Genomic DNA, 23,515 nt, shown 5'->3' with positions numbered 1-23,515 from the left:
AATAAGTATTTTTAATTTGTCACACCAGTCTTATCAATCAGAGCATCGAGGATGGCCCACAGATTTTCGATGGGGTTCAGATCAGGACTTTGTGGGGGCCATTCAAGGGCTTTTATGCGGCAGGAACGGGAAAATGACTTCATCAGATTGGCCGTATGCTTCGGATCGTTATTCTGCTGTAAAACGAAGCGCTCTTCGAGGCCCGTCTTGATGAGGGGTACCTCGAGGTTTTCCCGCAGGATATTGGAATATGACTCAGCTGTCATGATTCCGTCAATTTTTACCAAATTGCCCACCCCACCCCGAGAAAAGCACCCCCACACCATCACGTTACCTCCTCCGTGCTTGACTGTTCTTTGGATATGGCGATCTTGGAGCTCCTCACCCGACTTGCGCCACATATGATCCCGCTTCTTCCGGTTGAATAGCTCGTATTTGGATTCGTCGGCCACAACAATGTTTTCCAGTACTCGAGCCGTTTATCGGCGTGTTCCTTGACGAACTTGAGCCGCTTAGCCTTATTCACCTGGCTGATGAAAGGCCTTCTCACTGCGATCTTTCTATGGTACTCCTTTGCATGGATGCGGCGACGGATGTTACAATTATTGACTGGGTCACAAAAAACCCAAAGTCTAAAATCACATAAAATTTAGACGTACACGCCGACCGGTCTACCACATATCCAGTGACATTGGACCAAACAGAAAAAGTGGGAAAAAAGCTTCACACGTTTTCCCGACGCGTCTTTCCAAAAGTTTGGAAGACGCTTATTAAGAAATTGTGGTCCGCAGCAACAACCCGTCAACACTCCGAGATTCGGGTAAGTGAATGTCTGATGACATTTTCCTACTAAAACAACAATTCCGTCACTCAGACCCGGAAGACGGGTAACGGCCAGCAAAGATTTCGTTCGCAGAATGCTAACTGCAATTACCCTTCGTTTTTTACACAGGAATTCCGGATAGTGCCAGGGGAAAGGAACCCCTTTGCGTCCGAATCGACCCAGCGAAGATCCGACGAGATCCAGCACGAAGAGGCCTTCTGAAAAGAGGTAGGCAGTCATAAATTTGTGGTTAGGAATAAAAAACTAATGATGGTCATGTTGCAGGGCTTTTTTGTGGTGTGGCATTTTCCACACACACGTGGAATCGTCGCCGCGTTGGATCATCGCTTGCAGGAGATACCGGTGTTGGATCGCTTCAAGGGTGCTCACTGCCGAAGAGAAGTCAATTCCGGCCAGCACTTGAGGGAGCTGTTCACCTCGAAGTGAACTGTGGTGACCCTCAGTGCGCAGCGACCAACACCACCGGAGCGGATTGCACATTACTTCAGGCACTATTGCCTAGTACATTTCATTCCCCGGCCACTAGCGCCGCAGGGGAAATCACCCCGGAGAACCAAAACCGGGTCAGCGGTTATTTGTGTTCCGGCCACGAGCGCCGAAGGGAATTTGAGTGCCGTTATTTAAGTGCCGATTAAGGTGCTGTTTTTTTTATTTCGGCCACCAGCGCCAAGAGGGACGTTGCTCGTGTTCCGACCCCGAGCAATGTCCATAAGTGGATGTCGGGTTTGTGAGTGCTGATTGAGTGGCCATTTGTTCATCCGGCCCCCAGCGCCAAAAGGACCTTGCTCGTGATCCGGCCCCGAGCAAAGGCCAGTGTTTGATGCCGGGAATTGCCGCCCAACAAGGCGTTTCAAGCTTGTGTTCCAGCCTCGAGCGCTGAAGGGATTCTTGCGTCGTTTTCTTGCCGAGAAGAGGAGCGTGATGTTCCGAGCGTGAACATATCACCAAAAACATCAAGGTAAGCTTAAGGTTTATGGTTTTTATTCATTAATGGTTTGATTCGCATCTGACGCACTCTTTTCATTTCGTGCACAGATTGCAGAGCAGCAAGATTGCTGCAATTTAAAAATTCCGGCAAGAGATCTGCCACATTGGCGCCCGAATAAAATAGAACTTTTGTAAAATACTACAAAAATAAAATTTAAAAATGGACATAATTGATTTGAATGATGAGGAAATTGATTACGAGCTTCGGCTCAGAAACAAATTTGACCTTGGTTTTAGCAATCGCAGAACTAAACTTAGTGCGTTGCGATCATTAATCACGGAGGAGAAAAAAGCAAACACTTTTGCTAAGTCCTCAGATCACGTGATGAATATTGAAGATAATCTCAACATATGTTTAACAAACTTAGAAGCGATCAAATTAAATACACGTAAAGCTGTCATTGATAACGATTCGAATTCGAAAAAGCAATTGCTTTCGCGTCTTGAGCATTACCGCAATAGATTGGATTTAATTCCTAAGGATCAACCGCGTAGTGAGTTACTAGTGCAACTTACAAGTGAAGTGAAACAGTTACATACAATATTGACATCGAATGAAGATACTGGTGGTGTAGACAACACTCAGCTTGAGGCAGCAGCAAATTTGACGATTTCGGACAGTATACCGAGAACATCCAGCCCTTTTAGAGGATTCGGTGAAGAGGATTTGAGGAACGATCGAAGCACCAGGGGTGCAACCGTACCATCGACAGATCCGGTCAATTTAAGTCGTCGGATGGAAACTATGCAGAGAACTGGAGCAATACCCAAATCCAACACCAACGCAGATGCGAGACGTGACATCGATTCCAGCAAAAGGAATCAAACGGAGCTGTTGGAAGAGATCTTGGAAAGACTCAGGCAGTTACCCATTGCGCAGCCACAACAAGTAATCCAGAATCATCAGACACTTCATCAAAACACTAATGCAGCTATGCAGCAAGTAGAGATGCAGCAGGCGCCTCCGTTACCAGATCGAGGCAATTCGCAGAGGCATCGAGGTCTACATCGGGAGAACCAGAACAACGAAATGTCGCAGGAGCTCCGAGATGAAGTATTGCTTTCGATACTCAGGGAACAGAATAGGCATCAAAGAGGACCAAGAGGAAAACCAATTCACGCCTGGCCTTTTAAGTACGACGGAAAGGGTAGTCCTTTGGATCTGATTGTTTTCATTAAGAAGGTAGAGAAATTTGCAATGACTGATGACATGAATGGTGACGAGTTGATGTCACAAATAAAATTTTTGCTAGTTGGCAAAGCTTTAGACTGGTTTTGCTTGTCATGCAACGCATATATTTCCTGGGACGAATTCAAAACAAAAATTAAACAACAATTCATTCCGCGAGACTTTGCACAGTTGATAAGAAAACAAGTATATTGCAGAGTACAAAAGCCAAATGAATCTTTTGAAACTTTCAATTGGGAAATGACTTTAATGTTTGGTGCAGCTGATCCTCCATTTTCGGAGATGGACCAATTCCACATTATTAGGACGAACTTGAATCAACACTTCAGACTAGTAACTATCGCCGCTCAGGTTTCATCACTGGCTAGCTTAATCAAAGTATGTGAAGAGGTGGATGAAGCGAATATCAATAGTGGTAGTTTCGCAGCAAATTCAAATCGACCACAAGAATTAGGACGAGCAAACGTTTACAGACAGCTTAGACCACAGATGCAGAGGGACAATAGGCCAACAGTTCAACACGGAATAAACGCAATTGAAAGTGAGAACACACAACAATGGAATTCGTCGTTAATGCAGCATAACATGCTAGACTCATCACAACAGTACGACAGCAACATACCTCTAGATCCATCGATACACAACTATCAAGCCACAAGGGAAAGACAGACCGAAGTATCCGAATTTGGAAATGAACTGAATGGTGCAGGTTGCAACGCAGTTCAAGTGGACAATAAAGGGCAAAACTTCAGAATGATGAATCGCCAAACACCAATCAACCCGACAACGACATTGAGATGCTGGCAATGCGGCAGAGATGATCATTTCTTCCTCACATGCCCATTTCCGAAAACACACCTGTTTTGCTATCGTTGCGGGAAGCAAGGTTACACGGTACGGAACTGTACTGATTGTATCCAAATGGCCAGAGAGCTCATGCAAAGCCATCCGGGAAACGCCCGAGGCGGCAACTGCTAGAGGGTCCAATTTTGCTGCCGAAAACCAAACTCGACCCCACCAAATGTACAGTTAAAAACTTCGGCCAGTCAAACATAGCAGTACACAACATCGCCACAATTGACAACAGGCCGTATCTTGACGTGACATGCAGAGGAATCCCGATGAAAGGCATGCTGGACACAGGAGCAATGTGTTCACTCCTAGGAGGTAGTAAAACCAAAATTGCGGAAACTCTTAAACTACAGAAAATTCCAGGACGAGGATCAATATTCACAGCCGATAACACAAAACACAACATATCACACTACGTCATGCTGCCGCTAGAACTCAATGGTAAGCGACACGTTATGCCAGTAATATGCTTAGAGAACCTACCTGACAGTTTTATTCTGGGAATGGATTTCTTTAATAAATTTCAAATGAAATTACTCGTGAACAGCATCGCAGAAGACAACAATGCTCGCTTAAACAGTCTATCTGAGCAACAAAAACAGCGATTGAAAGAAGCAGTGGAAGAATTCCCTTCATCTGAATCGACAGGCAAGCTAGGAAGAACACATCTGTACACTCACACAATTGACACCAATGGAGCAAAACCAGTGAAGCAACGGTTCTACACAATGTCTCGCTTCATTCTGCAAGATGTTAATAAGGAAGTTGACAGGATGTTAAAGATGGGTGTGATAGAAGAAGCTTTCTGCTGTCCGTGGAACTCTCCTGTAGTAGCAGTTCGTAAGAAAGACGATTCGATACGCTTGTGTTTGGACGCAAGAGGACTGAACAAAATCGTAGTGCCAGAAGCTTTTCCCATTCCTCAAATAGCAGCAATAATGCAGAATCTCAGCGGAAGTAAATGGTTGGCGTCAATCGATCTAGAAGCAGCCTTTTGGCAAATACCATTAGACCACGCCTCGAAACCAAAAACTGCATTCACAATTCCACAGCGCGGTCATTTCCAGTATTGCGTAGTTCCATTCGGACTTTGCACTGCTAGCCAGGCACTTGCCAGAGTTATGACGAGTTTGTTTATTGATTTGGAACCTGAAGTTTTCGCATATCTGGATGATATAATCATCGCAGCCAATTCCTTCGACAGATTTGTACACCTGTTAAAAGAAGTAGCCTATCGACTCCGAAACGCAGGATTCACCATTAACAAAAAGAAATCGAGCTTTTGTTTACCCAAACTGAAATATTTAGGGTACGTTCTGGACGAGAACGGGTGGAACATCGACCCCGACAAAACATCAGCAATCACCAATTTCCCACAGCCCACTAACCGAAAAGATGTCCAACGTTTTCTAGGTATGGCTGGCTGGTACAGGCGCTTTATCAAGAACTTCGCCAAAGTTGCTGTACCACTGACAGAACTGACGAGATCCAAAACGAAATTTCGATGGTCCGAAGATGCCGAATTAGCTTTTCAACGTCTCAAACAATGTCTAACCACTGCACCAGTTCTAACAACGCCAGACTACACAAAACCTTTTCAAATAGCATGTGATGCTAGTGAAATAGCCATCGGTGGAGTCCTGACTCAAGGAGAGGATGCAGAGGAAAAAGCTATTTGTTACCACTCAGAGAAACTTTCATCGTCTGAAAGAAAATATTCCCCAACGGAGCGTGAATGCTTGGCGGTTATAAGATGTATTGAAAAATTCAGGGGATACGTCGAAGGCTCCCGATTTATCGTGTATTGCGACCATGCTAGTTTGAAATATCTTCGAAACATGAAAAACCCATCAGCTCTGATGTCCCGATGGATTCTGCGACTCAACGCCTTCCAGTTTGATATAAAATATCGAAAAGGAGCATTGAACAAAGTACCAGACTGCTTAAGCAGAATCGAAATCAACGCACTACAGCTATCTAACGATCCATGGTATTCGAACTTAGTGAAAGGAACTACCGAAGATCCCGATAAATTCCCGAATTTTCGCATTGTTCAAGGTGAACTATTCAAACACTGCACCACTACAGATGAAGTTGGTGCAAGAACGCACGTTTGGAAGCAGGTTATTCCCGATGAAGCAAGGCAGGAGGTAATACGAAAGCATCACGACATACCTACAGCAGCGCACCTGGGTGCAGATCGCACGTTGCAGAAAATACAAAAATCATTCTATTGGCCAAACATGGCAGTAGACGTCAAGAAATATGTACGAAACTGTTCCGTTTGCAAGGCAGTCAAGGCGCCAAATGAATGCTTAACACCGACAATGGGAGGTCTGAAACCTGCAGCTCAACCATGGGAATTAGTATCGATCGACTGGGTCGGTCCGCTAGTAAGGTCGAAGAAAGGGAACACAGTAATCCTCGTGATTGTCGACTGGTTTACAAAATATGTAATCGCTCAACCGTTCAGATCTGCTGAAACTGGCGGAATGATAAATTTTCTAGAGAAATATGTATTCCTTAAATTCTCAACGCCTCGCATAATACTAACAGACAACGGATCTCAATTTAAAGCCATTGCGTTTGTTTCTTTACTCCGAAGATACAAGATTGAGCACATGAAAACTGCTTTCTATTCACCAATGTGCAATAACGCCGAGCGGGTGAATCGCACACTCATCACTTGTGTACGAGCACTCATCGATGACGACCACCGATCATGGGACGAACATCTGCAGCAGATAGTTTGCGCGATCAACACAGCGAGACACGAAGTATCCGGGATCTCGCCACACTTCGCTAACTACGGCCGAGAAATGATCGTCTTCACCGAAAACTACAAGATACAGGATCTGAACGCTTCCAAAAATCCTCAGGAAGAGCAGGAGAAACGAATCAAAGCACTATCAAAAGTACATGACTTTGTAAGACAGCGAATTCGAGATGCTCACGAAAAAAGCAGGGCAAGGTACGACCTTCGAGCCCGAAATAGGAGTTTCGAAGTAGGTCAACTAGTTTGGAGAAGATCGTTTCAGCTCTCATCGAAGTCAAAACAGGAAACGAAAAAACTGGGACCCAAATTTGTTCCTTGTTTCGTAAGAGAACGGATAGGCGCCAACAACTACCGATTAGAAGATGTCTCCAGCGACTATCAGGGTGTATACCACGCCAAAGACATCAAATCGGATTAAAATCCTGTTCCATTATATAATAATCAGCTACGTAAGATGACAATCCACACAGTCAGCCAACGAACAACAACAAAACACGCAAAGCGGCGAATAAGACAAACCGTTAACCGAACGAGAAACATCGGGAATTAAATCAGCTACGTAAGATGACAATCCACACAGTCAGCCAACGAACAACAACAAAACACGCAAAGCGGCGAATAAGACAAACCGTTAACCGAACGAGAAACATCGGACTAAATCAGCTACGTAAGATGACAATCCACACAGTCAGCCAACGAAAAACAACAAAACACGCAAAGCGGCGAATAAGACAAACCGTTAACCGAACGAGAAACATCGGACTAAATCAGCTATGTAAGATGACAATCCACACAGTCAACCAACAAACAACAACAAAACACGCAAAGCGGCGAAGAAATCAAACCGTCAACCGAACGAGAAACATCGGAAAATAATCAGCTATGTACGAAGGCAAATATAACAGCCAACCAACAAACAACAACAAAACACGCAAAGCGGCAAAGCAGACCCTCCGTTCATCGAAACGTGAAAAACCGGTAACAACACAGCTATGAACGAAGATAACATCAACCTACAAACAACTTCAAAACACGCATAGCGGTAAGCAGACACTCCGGTCACCAAAAGAACAACTAGCAACATCGAAACACGCATATCGGTAAACACGGTTATTGAACGAGAAACATCGGCAAACCACGCAGCTACGAAAGACGACAACCAAACAGTCAACCAACTAGCAACATCAAAATACGCACAGCGGCAAAGAAATTAAACCGGTCACCGAGTGCTAAACATCACAACAAGAAACAGCTATGAACTACGGCAAAGTCAACGAACTACGTCGAGAACTAACATCAACACCAAAATACGCACAGCGGCTAAGAAACAATCCTTCACCAAAAAACAAAACATCATTACACCACGCAGCTATGAATAATGACTAAAGTCAACCAGCAACATCCAGAACTACCAGCAACATCAAAACACGCACAGCGGCCGAAGAAAACAATCCAGTTCTTCGAACGTGTAACATCGCTAGAACCACGAAGCTGTGAAAAACGACAAAGTCAACAAACTATGCCTAGAACCACTAGCAGCATAAAATACGCCTCGCAGTACCAAAAAATGCTCTTTGACAAAAAACAAAACAACATCAAGCTTTACTAGATTGCCATACGTGTAAACAACTGTTAGTAAGCACCAATCATTCGAAAACACCAACAGGTAGAACAACCTGAAGTCGACACAGTTATGAATGAAGACATCAGTCGCCGAACCATGCTTGCGAAACATCTGTCAAGCTAAAAATACGCAGCGCGGTTAAGTAAAAATACTTCAAGTTAATCAATGAACAATAATGTCAATTGAAAATTATCGCTAATCGGTCAAGACTCTAAGTCATCATATCGCAAAATTAATGTTAAACAAATCAAAATCCAAGGCAAAATATTCCATTCTTATCATGTCCATAATTCCTCACTGTAGTATAATCAGATATTGTAGTTCTAAAGCCATAACAATCAAACCCTCAACAAACATACTCCACCAACCATAACCTAAGCAATAGCCACCCCAACGAAGAATACAGATGAATGTTCTACGGAGAGAAGCAAATGCAATAGTACCTATGAAGCACATCTTCCAGAACTTAGCTGGAATGCTGATTGACACAGAATGCAATCAGTTCAAATTTTAGTTCAAGTATTAGCCCGAACATAAGCTGCAAGCGCTATGCAGTTTTGTGAGACACCAAGACACTCGTCGTAGCTGCAAATTGCGGAAGGATTTATCGAGAGTGTATTACTTAAGTTTTGAGTCTTCTTCCAAAGAACTACCATCATCAAGAAACCACACCCAAAAGCCACCAAACCATAGCCCAAGACCAAAGAACCATTCAACCACACCACAGAGAAAAAGCCGAACAGGAGAAGCATATACGTTAGCAGTAAGGAAATTTTCCAGAGCATAGCTGGAAGGCTGACAACGAGATCAGCGAAGCTTAAGTTCAAGCATTAGCACTAAGTTAAATTGCAAATTTTGCAATTGTAAGAGATATCAAACACTCATCGTAGCTGCAAAGATCGCAGAGAAGAATTTGTCGAGAGTGTATTAGTTAAGATAGAAACACTTCTCCTGTTAAAAGACCGAAACATAACGCTGGTAAAATTTTGTGAATTTGTCATAAAAATTCACAAAATTTTAAGATAAATTGTAGATTGTGTTACAATTATTGACTGGGTCACAAAAAACCCAAAGTCTAAAATCACATAAAATTTAGACGTACACGCCGACCGGTCTACCACATATCCAGTGACATTGGACCAAACAGAAAAAGTGGGAAAAAAGCTTCACACGTTTTCCCGACGCGTCTTTCCAAAAGTTTGGAAAACGCTTATTAAGAAATTGTGGTCCGCAGCAACAACCCGTCAACACTCCGAGATTCGGGTAAGTGAATGTCTGATGACATTTTCCTACTAAAACAACAATTCCGTCACTCAGACCCGGAAGACGGGTAACGGCCAGCAAAGATTTCGTTCGCAGAATGCTAACTGCAATTACCCTTCGTTTTTTACACAGGAATTCCGGATAGTGCCAGGGGAAAGGAACCCCTTTGCGTCCGAATCGACCCAGCGAAGATCCGACGAGATCCAGCACGAAGAGGCCTTCTGAAAAGAGGTAGGCAGTCATAAATTTGTGGTTAGGAATAAAAAACTAATGATGGTCATGTTGCAGGGCTTTTTTGTGGTGTGGCATTTTCCACACACACGTGGAATCGTCGCCGCGTTGGATCATCGCTTGCAGGAGATACCGGTGTTGGATCGCTTCAAGGGTGCTCACTGCCGAAGAGAAGTCAATTCCGGCCAGCACTTGAGGGAGCTGTTCACCTCGAAGTGAACTGTGGTGACCCTCAGTGCGCAGCGACCAACACCACCGGAGCGGATTGCACATTACTTCAGGCACTATTGCCTAGTACATTTCATTCCCCGGCCACTAGCGCCGCAGGGGAAATCACCCCGGAGAACCAAAACCGGGTCAGCGGTTATTTGTGTTCCGGCCACGAGCGCCGAAGGGAATTTGAGTGCCGTTATTTAAGTGCCGATTAAGGTGCTGTTTTTTTTATTTCGGCCACCAGCGCCAAGAGGGACGTTGCTCGTGTTCCGACCCCGAGCAATGTCCATAAGTGGATGTCGGGTTTGTGAGTGCTGATTGAGTGGCCATTTGTTCATCCGGCCCCCAGCGCCAAAAGGACCTTGCTCGTGATCCGGCCCCGAGCAAAGGCCAGTGTTTGATGCCGGGAATTGCCGCCCAACAAGGCGTTTCAAGCTTGTGTTCCAGCCTCGAGCGCTGAAGGGATTCTTGCGTCGTTTTCTTGCCGAGAAGAGGAGCGTGATGTTCCGAGCGTGAACATATCACCAAAAACATCAAGGTAAGCTTAAGGTTTATGGTTTTTATTCATTAATGGTTTGATTCGCATCTGACGCACTCTTTTCATTTCGTGCACAGATTGCAGAGCAGCAAGATTGCTGCAATTTAAAAATTCCGGCAAGAGATCTGCCACACGGATAGTACAACGCAATACCGAAAATTGGAGCTCTTCCTGTATCTGCCGGATCGTTATTATTGCTTTTTTCTTCACTTCAAGAATGATTTTCTTGTCCGTTCTGGCATCTGTCTTGGGCTTCAGTCCTCTTCCTGAGCGATCCATCTCCGATCCGAACGTTTTCATCTTCTTCATGATTTTTGATACCGCTGTCTTGCTGATTTCGTAGTTCTTGGCCACTTCCCGGTGCGTTTGACCGTTATTCACATCACGAACAACCAGTTTCCGGATGGACAACGGAATGGAACCAGAAATTTATGCGTTCTCCATATTTTACAACTTATTCGAATGTAGACACCTGTTTGAATACTCCAGAGCCAAGCCAGTTGTTTATGCAACGTCAAAATACACAAAACAAACAAATTCGAAGGGCCTCGCGATGGAAACTTATCGAAATTATATACATTTTTGAGTTGGACACTTTATTTTGCCCATTTTTTTTTTGGAATATTATTTGTTTTTTTTTCTATCAGAAAAACTTTCTTTTTTTACCAGCGCAACATTAACAAAAATTAAAAAGAACATAATAAACAATATTTTAAAAATGATTATGATGTGTTTTCGGTGAATTTCAACCAGAAAAATGAAAGAAATGATAAAAAAATAGTTTGGACACTTTATTTTGCCCCTCACTGTATATAATAAGAATTTCAATCAGTTGCCAGCTGGCCAGGTATATACACGAGTGCGGAATACCTGTCGTAGATTTATAACACTGAAAATGTGCACCGAAAGAATTGGGATTGGGCCTGCTAAAAAGAATAAAGCCTGCTCTTTACTCCTACACAGATTTCCATAAGAATGACAGCTAATCGGAGTGAAATTGGAGTGAAGGCTATTTCTCTCTCTGTTTAACACACGAGAAATCGTATACCGGGACTGCGAGCGCGCCCATCGCCCATTCTTCACATGGATTTTTGCCCCCATGAAAATCACGTGAAACCTACGTGAATTTCAGGTAGCAAACAGAGCTCGCACAGCAAGCAAAATTCACGTAATTTTCATATGAGTTGTATGTGAATTGAACGTAGATCGAATGTGGGCAGGGATTCGTTTTGCTACGTGCAATTCACGTAGATTTCATTGTATTTTTAATGTAGGGAGGTTTTTTCTCGGATATTTTTAATAAAAATGTTTTAATTTCGAAATTAAATTTTATTTTTCGACCAAACTTATCTACTTTAATCCACACTTGCACAATATATGCACTTTTCATTTCCACCATTAAATATTCACTTCACTTAATTTATTGAACACATATTCATCGAAAAGTGTCTTTGGTTTGGCCTCTTTAGCGGTTGCTTGGCCGTCTCCGCCGCCTCAATTTCAAATCCTGTTGAAAAAAAAAACAAAAGATGTAAATAGCAACCAAACAACAAAACTTTATTACTTACGAAAAGAATATGTGCTTCTTCATCACTTAGATTTTTTTTGTCTTTATGCACCAACTGTCGGATCCGCGCCATATTGAAACTGGTATTCCTTCACACAGATTTTACGTGAATGAGCCATTCACGTAAGGACCAAGTGTTTTTTTGGTAACTCCTAAGTGCTTCAGGTAAACCAGGCAAAAATTCACGTAACGAATGGCTCCGTGAAAATCCAGGTAAATTTAACGTTTCTTTTTCGGCTGAGTGTGACGAATTTTAGATGGGTTGCGAAACTGATTGTCTCGTTCTCCAAATAAGACTCACACATACACAAAACACATTCATTACATGACAGTTCACACGAAGCCATGGTGTCGGGTATGTGGTGATTTGCATTGAAGATTAGCCGAACTCATGATTTAAAAAGAATGCAATTCAGCGCATAGGTTGGCGAAACTGCGGTGAATCCGTGCACCCATGGTGGATTACTTACAACGACGCTTCTATATTTTAAACATTCCTAAAAAAAACAAGTTGTGGCAGGGAAGGACGCAGACCACGCAGACTAGCAGTATTCCAGCGTTTCGATTGTGATTGCCTTCCTTGATGATTTTCAACCTCCTAGAATCATAACACTGATATGTATCAGTTTTGAGCAATCCATGGTGTAGTGACCGCGCGTCATCACTGCGACAATCCCTCAAAACGCGTGCTTACTCGTCAAACATACTTTCTCAACTGGCTTCTTCAACCAAGCTTCGATACTAACAGCTTTTCTTCCATATCCATACATGCATACTATCAATACATCATCTAATACTGTATTTGTTTTCTCCACTCGTGGAGTGTTCCACCCAGCCTTGCCAGATCTACGGATTTCTCCGTAGTTCTACGGATTTTGACCATTTCTACGGAGCTACGGATCGATGCTCCAAATCTACGGATTTTCAGCATTTCCTACGGATTTTCTACGGATTATCGAATAAATTCAAGGGATTCTGCGGATAAATGAAAATTCTACCTGACGACCAAAAAAAAAAAAAAAAGGTCATCAAGTTTTGTTTAGCCGAAAACAGTACATTTTTCGATTTTCGTGAAATCTACGGACTTAAGCGGTTTTCAATCTGGCAACGCTGGTTCCACCGTACCCGATAAAAACAAACACAAATCCTCGCCAGTGTATTGCTACCTCGCTCACTCACACGCTCTCTCGCAACACTGGCAAAATTATCGGTGGGCCACCGTCCGTAAGCAGAACTCCGACAGGTCAAAACCAGTGCAACACCGTCCGAATAAACAAACAGTTTGACAGCACCTAGTGTTGCACCAGTGCAACACTAGTGCAACACTCGGCATAAACAAATACGGTATAATATTCCTATGCTGATTTTCTACCGATTTCACGAACACACTTATTGAACGACTGTTCTTCTTTTCCCTAACTAATGTGATAACTCTTGCTAACGCAACTGGAGCACGTTCTCAAAGTCGCACAGACAGAAGCAATTTACACATAATTTATTCGAATTGAACGTTATCTCCAGTTCGTCTATATTTACTTAATTTCATTACATTTTTAGTTAATCAATAATTCTATTTTCTTCTAATCAATCCTATTCTCTACATCCGCCCCCTTGCCTACACTTCAAGTATCTGGTTTTACACAAAAACGTTCAAAAATTAATAAGAGCAACACAGTTTTGTCAACAAGCGATTCGGTTGCCGCTTTGCATTGTACTAACAAACTTATTGCAAAATTATTACTTATTATTGAAACTTGTTCAAAAGTTCTGGAATTCAAAAAAAATTAGGCATTGTTATTTTGTTGTTTAATTGAAATCTACAGAATTTAAAATAAACATTTTTTTCTTAAATTTTACCCCTCTTCGTGAACTGATTTTCTTGAAAAATGTTGACCGAAGTGTCGTTTTGATATTCAAATATTTTTTTTAAATTACCCTTTTTGTATACATTTTGAATGTATTAGGTACTAAAAAGTTCGACTTTTGATTTTTTTTTTAAAATTTAAATCATTTATCAACGCAAGTTAAACATATTTGATAAAACTGTTTCCAAAATATATATTTCACGTTCGATAATCTATCGTTATTTTCAATGAAAACTTTTTTTTCATGCATTTAAATGATTTTCATTTTTGATTCCAACCTTTTGCAAACAAACTAAAACTTCTAAATTGCATTACAACTAGCTTTCAGTCCGTTTGTATCATTAAAAAATTTTACTTTCTGCTTTCATTTAAAATTATTAATATAATTTTTTTTTATACTATATAGTATGTTGTAATAATTTTTTATTTTAAATACTTCGAATATTTAACATTTAACATTAACGAATTTGGCGTTAGTTAAAATAAAAACATTTTTCTCAATTACCATTTTAAACAACAATGATTTGAAGCTTCAATTTCATAAATGGCGATTATTATTTACTAGAAAAAAAAACTATCAACGAAATCTAACTCTCTTTCGATCCATTTGGATTATGCACCATTTTCGATTGAGGTCTACGTTTTTGAACTTTTCAAAGTAATGGTTGTTTAATAATAAAACATTTGTTTCAAAAGTTGTTTAAAAGTTATTATTTAAAATAAATCCTTTTTTGGTTGGATTTAAGTACTTCACCTAAAACAAAAAATTGATTTCCAGGAAGCATTTCAATTCGGATACGTTCCATTGAAAAAAATTATTATTTTCTAAGTGTGCTTTTTAGAGTTTTGCCTGGCAATCTTTCAGATAGTCACTTTTCGAGTCAAAATCATTTTCTTTAAGATTTATTATTGTTAAACTTCTTAATTCGAATATTCTATTCATTTCTCGATTCCTATTTAATAGTTCGTAAATTAATCACTGTTGCCAAAAAGCACTCTAACTTCATTTGATATTCAATTATTCATCTTATTCTTTTAAATTTACGCATCTGATCGTAACTCTTTACAAAATAAATGTTTAGTTTTAAATTTTTCTTCGTGTTTATCAATAAAAACTTCTTCTGATTTATAAACCTTCAATCATTTTAGCTTCGGGCTTCAATATTGCACAAAAACAAACTATCGAAAAATTATGTCAATTTGCTTTCGTTCTATTTGAACTATTCATCATTTCCAGAATTATCATTTCCATTACCTTTATTAGAAAATATTTCATTTGTTCGATGAAAACTTTCCTATAAAATAGATCCAGCACTCTCGTATCGATTTCCACACTTGCACGAAAAATCACTTCAACCTGCTTTCGAGCCATTTGAAACCTCTCAGCAAAACAAAACTGCTAAATTGCATTAAATGTTTTCATTTCGTATGTATCTTTATAAATTTTCATTCAATTTTCTGCTTTTACTTAAGATATCTTTTTACAAAAAAAAAAACCTAGCATGATTTAGATTCATTTGAATTTACAATCCTGCCAGTAAATTTACATTCTTGATCAAAACTCTTTATAATTTTTTCAGTGTTTCAATAGAATCCTCTTTTTAAATTGACATTTCATAACCCACAGACATTTAAGCTTCGACTTAAATACTTATTATCCAAGTTCAATATACCAAAAAAAAAATTCTTCTGCATACAATTACTTAAAGATTTTTTCCATGCTACCAATTTCCAAAATAAACATACAATTACTTTCCATTCAATTGAATCATTAATGATTTTATAGAAAAATTTACGCATTTATTCAAAGCTCTATCTTAAATAATCGTTTCCTTGATACAATTGCGTTAGTTCCTATAAAACTGCTGATTTCAAATAGCTACTTCTTTTGAATATGTTATGTTTGATTTAATGAAACAATTTATAACTATGCTACAATATTTTTCGTTTCGATTCCAATACTTCGCTTTTTTTTATAAAACCAACCTAATTAAGTTTAGCCCGATTTGTCTAATTAATCACGTTCTTATAATTATGATTTATATTATTATTATTATTATATATTATTTTTTCGAAATATTTTTTTTTTCAATAATATTCCAAATGCTTTCGATATTTTTAAATCAAATATTTCAGCCATAATTTTTTTTTATTTCAACTAGCTTGCCGATCTGATTAACCATTCCTCATGTCCTATTTTATTTACGCTTTTTTTAGACAGAAAAACTCTAAATAAAAATACAAGTTTGGTTCTCACTTATCTTTTTTTTTAAATGAATTTTTTTTTTTCAAAAACTCACATAGAATTTCAAGTCAATTTGGTTTTGTTTCCAACGAGCATTTGAACTTACATTCGACCTATTTCAATAATTAATTATTTTCTATTAAATATTCCGCTTCAGATAAATAAATAGTTCTTAAAATAACCAATTTTTTTGATAATATTTCGATTGTTAAAAATGTTCCAGTTGATGATCCAATCAGTTTTTAGTATTTCGCACTGTACCCAATAAGTAATACGCCTTGTTTTCGTTCCATTTTAATCAATATTCAAAATATCCGTTTTTTTTTTAAATTTCGTTCGTTTGAATAAATACTTACAATCTCAAATACTTCAGCCATTTTATGTTTTGATTTTAATACTTTGCGTTGAAACTGATTTCATTTTATCATAACGTCGATAAGTTTATACCATTCATTATTTCATATTAAATTTTACGCTTTTTCTTAGTACTCTTTTCAAATAAATTTTTTTCGAAAATACAACGCTTTTTGAAATAAAAAAAACTCTTGAAATAATCACCAAAATCTTCGGAATTTTCGTTTAAATTAAATTATTTTCCACGAAAAAATTTCTCTGAAAATATTTCGATTTCTAGAAAAAAAATTGCTAATAATAATTTATATCAAAATTTCCATCATTTTTCGTTTTGGTTTTATAACTTCGCATTCAAAACTGTTTCAAACAGAGTTTTAGTATTCTTTCATAAGACTTACATTTTCATTTAAATTTGTGTTTTGGTATAAATTCTCTCAAAAATAATTTCTCGCTTTGAAAGATTCAATTAAAAAAATCACTCAACCATGTTCGGCATTCAAAAAAATTAAGTTTTTCCCCAATAAGTAATACGTCATGTTTTCGTTCCATTTTAATCAATATTCAAATAACGGTTTTTTAATTATATTTCGTTCGTAAATACTTACAATCTCAAATACTTCAGCCATTTTATGTTTTGATTTCAATACTTTGCGTTGAAACTGTTTTTATTTTATCATAACATCGATAAGTTTATACCATTCATTATTTCATTTTAAATTTTACGCTTTTTCTTAATACTCTTTTCAAATACATTTTTTTCGAAAATACAACGCTTTTTTAAATAAAAAAACTCTTGAAATAACCACCAAAATCTTCAACATTTTCGTTTAAATTAAATTATTTTCCACGACAAAATTTCTCTGAAAATATTTCGATTTCAAGAAAAAAAATTGCAAATAATAATTTATATTGAAATTTCCATCATTTTTCGTTTTGGTTTCATAACTTCGCATTCAAAACTGTTTCAAACAGAGTTTTAGTATTCTATCATAAGACTTACATTTTCATTTAAATTTGTGTTTTGGTATAAATTCTCTCAAAAATAATTTTTCGCTTCGAAAGATTCAATTAAAAAAATCACTCAACCATGTTCGGCATTCAAAAAAATTAAGTTTTTCTTTCTCCTCCCGAATTCATGTCGCCAACCACTTTACAGAACCAAGAATCACTATTAATCCTTCATTGAAACAATTTTCGCTGCCGAAACCTTCCTTTCAATTCTAATCTTCAAACCTCTGAGATAGAACACATCACTTTTAACAAACAAACCAAGCAACAAGATGGTGGGAGCGTATGCTGCACCAATGTAGTGACCGCGCGTCATCACTGCGACAATCCCTCAAAACGCGTGCTTACTCGTCAAACATACTTTCTCAACTGGCTTCTTCAACCAAGCTTCGATACTAACGGCTTTTCTTCCATATCCATACATGCATACTATCAATACATCATCTAATATTCCTATGCTGATTTTCTACCGATTTCACGAACACACTTATTGAACGACTGTTCTTCTTTTCCCTAACTAATGTGATAACTCTTGCTAACGCAACTGGAGCACGTTCTCAAAGTCGCACAGACAGAAGCAATTTACACATAATTTATTCGAATTGAACGTTATCTCCAGTTCGTCTATATTTACTTAATTTCATTACATTTTTAGTTAATCAATAATTCTATTTTCTTCTAATCAATCCTATTCTCTACACATGGAGGCTATCAGATGATTGTTTACTTTTCGCTTTGCGTAGAAGGTACCAATCACTACAGGCTAACCGCAATGAAGTGCCAAGTCCATGCAATAGGTTTTGCCAACATGCGTTCCTGGCGGCATTTCTTCAAATTTCCTTTTGAAACATTCATGAAAGTCAATCAATAACAAGCATGATCGACAATGATGATAGGCTAAATATTTGTGAAACAGTCAGTGAGCGACGCTCAGAATATATCAACAAGTATGTCAATCACCTCTGATTGACCACGTTAGAGCAAGTTCACTGGTGTTGGGAAAAAGTGATAGAAATTTTGACATTTTGAAAATTTTACCATGCAAAAATGTGTTCAAGATCTTGGGGCGTTATATTTTTTTACAACACTGTTTCTATTTCAGCCGTATGTGATAGAAATATTGCTATTTTTGCATCACAGCATGCGAAAATACAACACGTGTTGTAAAAAAACTAGAAGGCCACAGTTCACATGGCAAAATTTTCAAAATGTGCCGTAAGTGTCAAAATTTCTACCACTTTTTCCCAACTCCAGTGAACTTGCTCTTACGAGTAGCAAAGGGAGCACACGATGCCCCTCGGTTGATTTTTTTGTATCTAATTAGTGTTAATTTTAAAAAAAAAACGTACAACCTTAACCACGTGCGTATCGCAGTAATGAAAGAAGACATTTTCTAGCTAGAAACGAATCCTGATTGCTTTTCTTGAGCAATTTTCGAAACATTGTCTAAGCAAAGCGAAAAATTAAAAATCATATTAAGCGTGTTCAACAGCCAATTGAAATCGGTTTCAATCGATTTCGATTGGTAAATTGTTGTTCACTCAGCCAATGTTGTGATCGAAACGAATCCAATTGACGTTCAATGAAGCCAATCGAAATCGATCGAAACCAATCGAAAACGATCAAGCTCAGAGGTAGGATTCGTTTCTATCGATTTCTATTACACTAACACACATGCAGTTGTTTACTGTCAAAAACAGCTGGTTCGATTTGTTTTTAATTTCTGCAGTGCAAGTTACAGTGGAGTCAACCGGTGCAGCGTCGGTGGTGCTGTGTCAGTGGTGTTGTGCCAGTGGTTCTGTGCCGGGGTGGTGGTGCAGTGCTAGCAGTCTGGTGTCAGTCAAATCAGTTGCTGCAGGGAGTCCGTGTTGATGTGGTCCGTCTTGGGTGGTGCGGTGCTGGTATAGCATCCGTCGGTGCTGTGTCGGTGTTTCTGCGTTGGTCTCATCAGTCGGTGTGCTTGCTGCAGCAACTTCTTCTTCTTGCAGCAGCAACTGATCAAAAAGTGTGGTGAAAGTGTTTGTCAAATATGGTAAGATGCCAAATAAATTTTAAATTAATACCCTGAATTTTATTTCTTAATATCATGATGACATTTAATATTATGTTTGTATGTGGGATAGATGCTCAAGACAATTTCCTTGGCAATTTTATCATTAATTTTATTTATTTATCATTATTTTATTTCATTTAATTTAGATGAATTCCGGTTGCGCGATCACGACATCGCATCTCAGCGTCAGCGTTTGCTGTCCGCAAAATTTGTGCACGAATGCTTGAAGCGCGCAGCCGAATAAAAAATGAAAACAAACTAACTCGCTAATTTTGAAATACTCAGAGCCCGACTCCATTTTACTCAGACATCGCCTTGTCTATAGCGCAGCCGTCGCTTGATCTAAAATGACTCAGTTTTCCGAGTAACGGCTACTCAGACGACTCGAAAATTGGCACTCAGCGAATTCGAGTGCTTGTAGGCGACAACTGAGTAAAGTTGGATCAGTTTGTGCGTGGCAGTCGACTTTGTTTGTTTTCGACAACAAAGAATTAAGAAATTTTTATGGTAAATGTACATTTTTAAGGTTAATCTTATAATAATAACATGATTTTGATTATTTTACAGGGAATTGCGATGATTGCTTAAAGAATCCGAGGTGCATCAAACATCCGTCGCGGAAAAAAGAAATGGATCAACGAAACGGATTTTTTTTTTGAATACAGATTTTTGAAATAAAATATTTTGACTTGTTTTCTATTGCATCAACAAATCCATCATTCTTTTTCAACAATTGTACAGGTTTTTACTTTTCCAGCATAAAAAATCCGGTCAAAAACCGTTCCGAAATCATTCACGCATTCTGAGTAACCCTGACTCAGAAGTCGCGAAAAGGGCAGTTAGTCAGTTCTGCACGCAGCGAAAAGTAGTACCATTGAGATAAAAAAAATACATCTTTGATTCAAAAACCTTGTGTACATTGAAACAAAATCCAATTTCCTTGATTCAAGTAAATTTTATATTGAACCGAACTTTTTTTCCATTAAACCAATGTTCCAAAATTTTGAATAAAAATATTTAATTTGAAATCAAAGAATTTATTGGGCCTTATTCTGCGACGCGAATGAAGTGACTCGGAGTCACATTAGTCGTAGTCACGTGACTCTAGTCGGGGTATTCCGAGAGGCGACTCACTCACCTTGACAACTTCATTGCCTCGTTGGCTTGATGTTCATTTTGACGTTCCAGAGGCAATGAACCAGTTTCATCGGGTTCACCATGCGAACTGTCAAACATGTAAGAAACATTCAAAGCAGGTAGTGTGATATTCAATTTCTTGGATGACGTCACTATTCTGAAGTATTTTAAAATTGATACTAATTTTATGCATTTGTTATGCATCCAGCATCTGACTCAAAGTAGGAATTAATTCTATATTAGTTTTTTTTTTTCAAATATGCTCAGTGGAATTCAAATGGTCTATTGTTCTAGTGAAGATTGGGATTTGCATTTTTATACGTTGTAAGCGTTGCTAGTCTGTCGAGGATGTTGCAGTGATCTTGCTGTAGATTGGTTAAATAATGTTGCAGTGGTGTTCGTGGGGGTTAAGGGTTTCTCCTTGGCGAAGTAGTTCACCCAGCCACCCTAACCCGGCGAACGACTTGGCGAAAAAGTTCGTTCGGCAACCCACCACCAGAGGGCCACCAAGAGATGCGAGCCGCTAAGGTCGAGCGAAGAGGCGAAATCTACAATCGGGCGAAATATACGAGCAAAAAAACGAGGGCAACGATCGGGGATGGTTCAAGGCCGGTCAAGAATGAAATGACCAAGGCATTTGCCGATAGTTCGCGAACGCATTCAGATCAAGCGCAAAAAGATCTTTTAAAGTGTCCCGTTTTTTAAAGACACGACCATTTAAACACTACATTTAAAAGCCAAATTGTAGTATTATCACAATATTGGTCAAACTTGTGGACCTGTGAAAGTAGTTAGCTGAAAAGGATACTCAGCTGACGGAACATCAGGTAACCATCCGCCATTTTGTTCGTTGCCCCAAAAATCGTCCCCTAATTTGCCCTGAACATCAACAGGACCCCGCTGTTCCGAGTTTAAAGGCCATTCAAACTCAACTCGAGAGAGACGTGCAATAAGCTCTACGCCGTCGACCGACAACCGTTACGCCGTTGGTTTGACCTACACCGGTACCTGGTTCAGCACCCAAGGTGGGGCCAGGTACGCCGTTGAAATTCGCCACTTCGCTTACCTTCGAAGCCACAACCGTGCCCGGTTCAGCACCCAAGGTGGGGCCGGGTACATTCAGCGAGAACCTGTCGACCTCCCAGTTGTCATCAACGAACCCGAGCTTGACACCGAAGGAGGAAGGAGGAGTACGTTCCCACAACGTTCTCGCAGCGCAGTATAAAGGTTAGATAGATAGCAATAAGAAAGTGGGGGAGGAACTGCAAACCTTAAATAAAGGGTACTAACTAATTAGCCTAGGAGTTTTACCTTAGTCTTCCCGAACTTCCCTGCAACATAGTGTTGAATGGTAAGCGTGCCGACCCTAGGGATTGATAGGGGTTCACAGCACTTCCTACCGATTGGCTAACGGCTAGTCTTACAAAGTAATAAAATCTAAGATTAAGATCGAAAGTTCATATTGGAAATCTAGATCAAAATTTTTCTTCTGAATTCCGTATTAATTTTCTGCATTTAGTATTCAATTCAATTAAAATCGAAATTTAAATAGCTGCATAATTTCCAAGTTGAAGATCAGATTGAAATCTCAGACGCGAATCAAAATTTAACATTTTCGGATCAATTTAAAGTTTTGCGATTAACGTTCATTGTAATTCAAAACTTAGACAGCTTTATATAACAATATTTCAGATTCATATTTCAAATTTGAATTCAGATATATCTATACATCTGAACTAGACACATAGGGTGGTATGAAAAAAACTTAGTATTTGCTTTTGCTAAACTGAATCGAGCAGTCGAGCAGTCGCTTAAAGCAATTTCTTCGGTTGTTATGAATAAAGTTTTTTGACAGCTGTTTTCTCAGTCAGGAGCTTTTACTTTTAGAACAAGCTAGTTTGGTATGAATAAAGCTCAAATCTGAAGCAATTGCTCGACAAATCTCATAGCAATTGCTTTATTTTCTAAGCATGCTCGGTAGCAGACTTTTCCAATAAAAAATTCTTTAATAACGTCATGAACTTATCAAATTAGCAATATTTCACTTCAAAACAATTCAAAAAGGTATTTTCAACATGGATAAAGAAAAGTCGAAGTGATAACCCAACTTTTTTCATATTCCTGTCGTTGTATAAAATCATTCGTCTAAGATAACAATAAACAAATCAATTAGTAAATATTTCAAATTGAAAAAAATCCGGCTATAGTGGAAGAAGTCCCAATTGGCTCAAAGTAAGAAACAAATTGTAATAATTTAAAACATTATACAGATCTCTCATTTTTATATAATTTTTTATAATCCTAAGATTAAAAAAAAATCTAAATTAAAATGCGCGCCTATTGCCTATTTTTTTTGTACATCGGATTATCCCGATCCGAATACATGTGGGAGAGCTTATGATAAATATTAAAGTTAGGCCATTTTTTGTTTGACAATATTCGAATATGTATTCATTTTTCTTTAAACATCAACATACGAGCACGCATTAACAAAAAAATTCTGGTCGTTCTTACACCCACCACCCGCTTCGTCGACTTCAAGGCTACTTTAGCCGTACTTTTCAATTTTCTGATCGTCTTCTTTCATTTTACTTTAGAAAACTTCAGATTCTGCTGGTTGGATAGCTCTATTTTTCGAAGCAAAAGCTATGTTCTAAGACTTTAGTACACATCCGCTAAGCAAATGTTTATTCATACCAAACTAAGCAAATGCTTTGGACTTTTGCTTTGATTGATTTCGAGCTAAGTAAAAGCTACCGAAGCAATTGC

The 23,515-nt window shown here is 38.8% G+C and overlaps 2 protein-coding genes across 5 annotated transcripts in view; one reads left to right on the top strand and one right to left on the bottom strand.

Annotated features, from left to right (window-relative positions):
• LOC129758312 (uncharacterized) overlaps nucleotides 1-23,515 on the bottom strand; it is a 32,363-nt gene that overhangs the window by 2,110 nt on the left and 6,738 nt on the right. The gene's annotated exons all lie outside the window — the stretch shown is intronic.
• On the top strand, nucleotides 765-4,149 carry LOC129758309 (uncharacterized). 4 transcript variants are annotated; one of them, XM_055755786.1, is made up of 3 exons: nucleotides 765-820; nucleotides 953-1,051; nucleotides 1,109-4,149. In XM_055755786.1, the coding sequence occupies exon 3, from the start codon at nucleotides 1,992-1,994 to the stop codon at nucleotides 3,996-3,998; it is 2,007 nt and encodes a 668-aa protein (XP_055611761.1). In that variant the 5' UTR covers nucleotides 765-820; nucleotides 953-1,051; nucleotides 1,109-1,991; the 3' UTR covers nucleotides 3,999-4,149. The 4 variants fall into 4 exon arrangements, with proteins under 4 accessions (XP_055611761.1, XP_055611759.1, XP_055611760.1 ...); XM_055755784.1 differs by having other exon boundaries at nucleotides 953-4,149; XM_055755785.1 differs by having other exon boundaries at nucleotides 772-1,051.

This window comes from Uranotaenia lowii, chromosome 3 (genome assembly GCF_029784155.1).
Source record: "Uranotaenia lowii strain MFRU-FL chromosome 3, ASM2978415v1, whole genome shotgun sequence".
In the NCBI taxonomy this organism is placed as follows: Eukaryota; Metazoa; Arthropoda; class Insecta; order Diptera; family Culicidae; genus Uranotaenia; species Uranotaenia lowii.
This window is presented reverse-complemented; position numbering and strand designations above follow the sequence as displayed.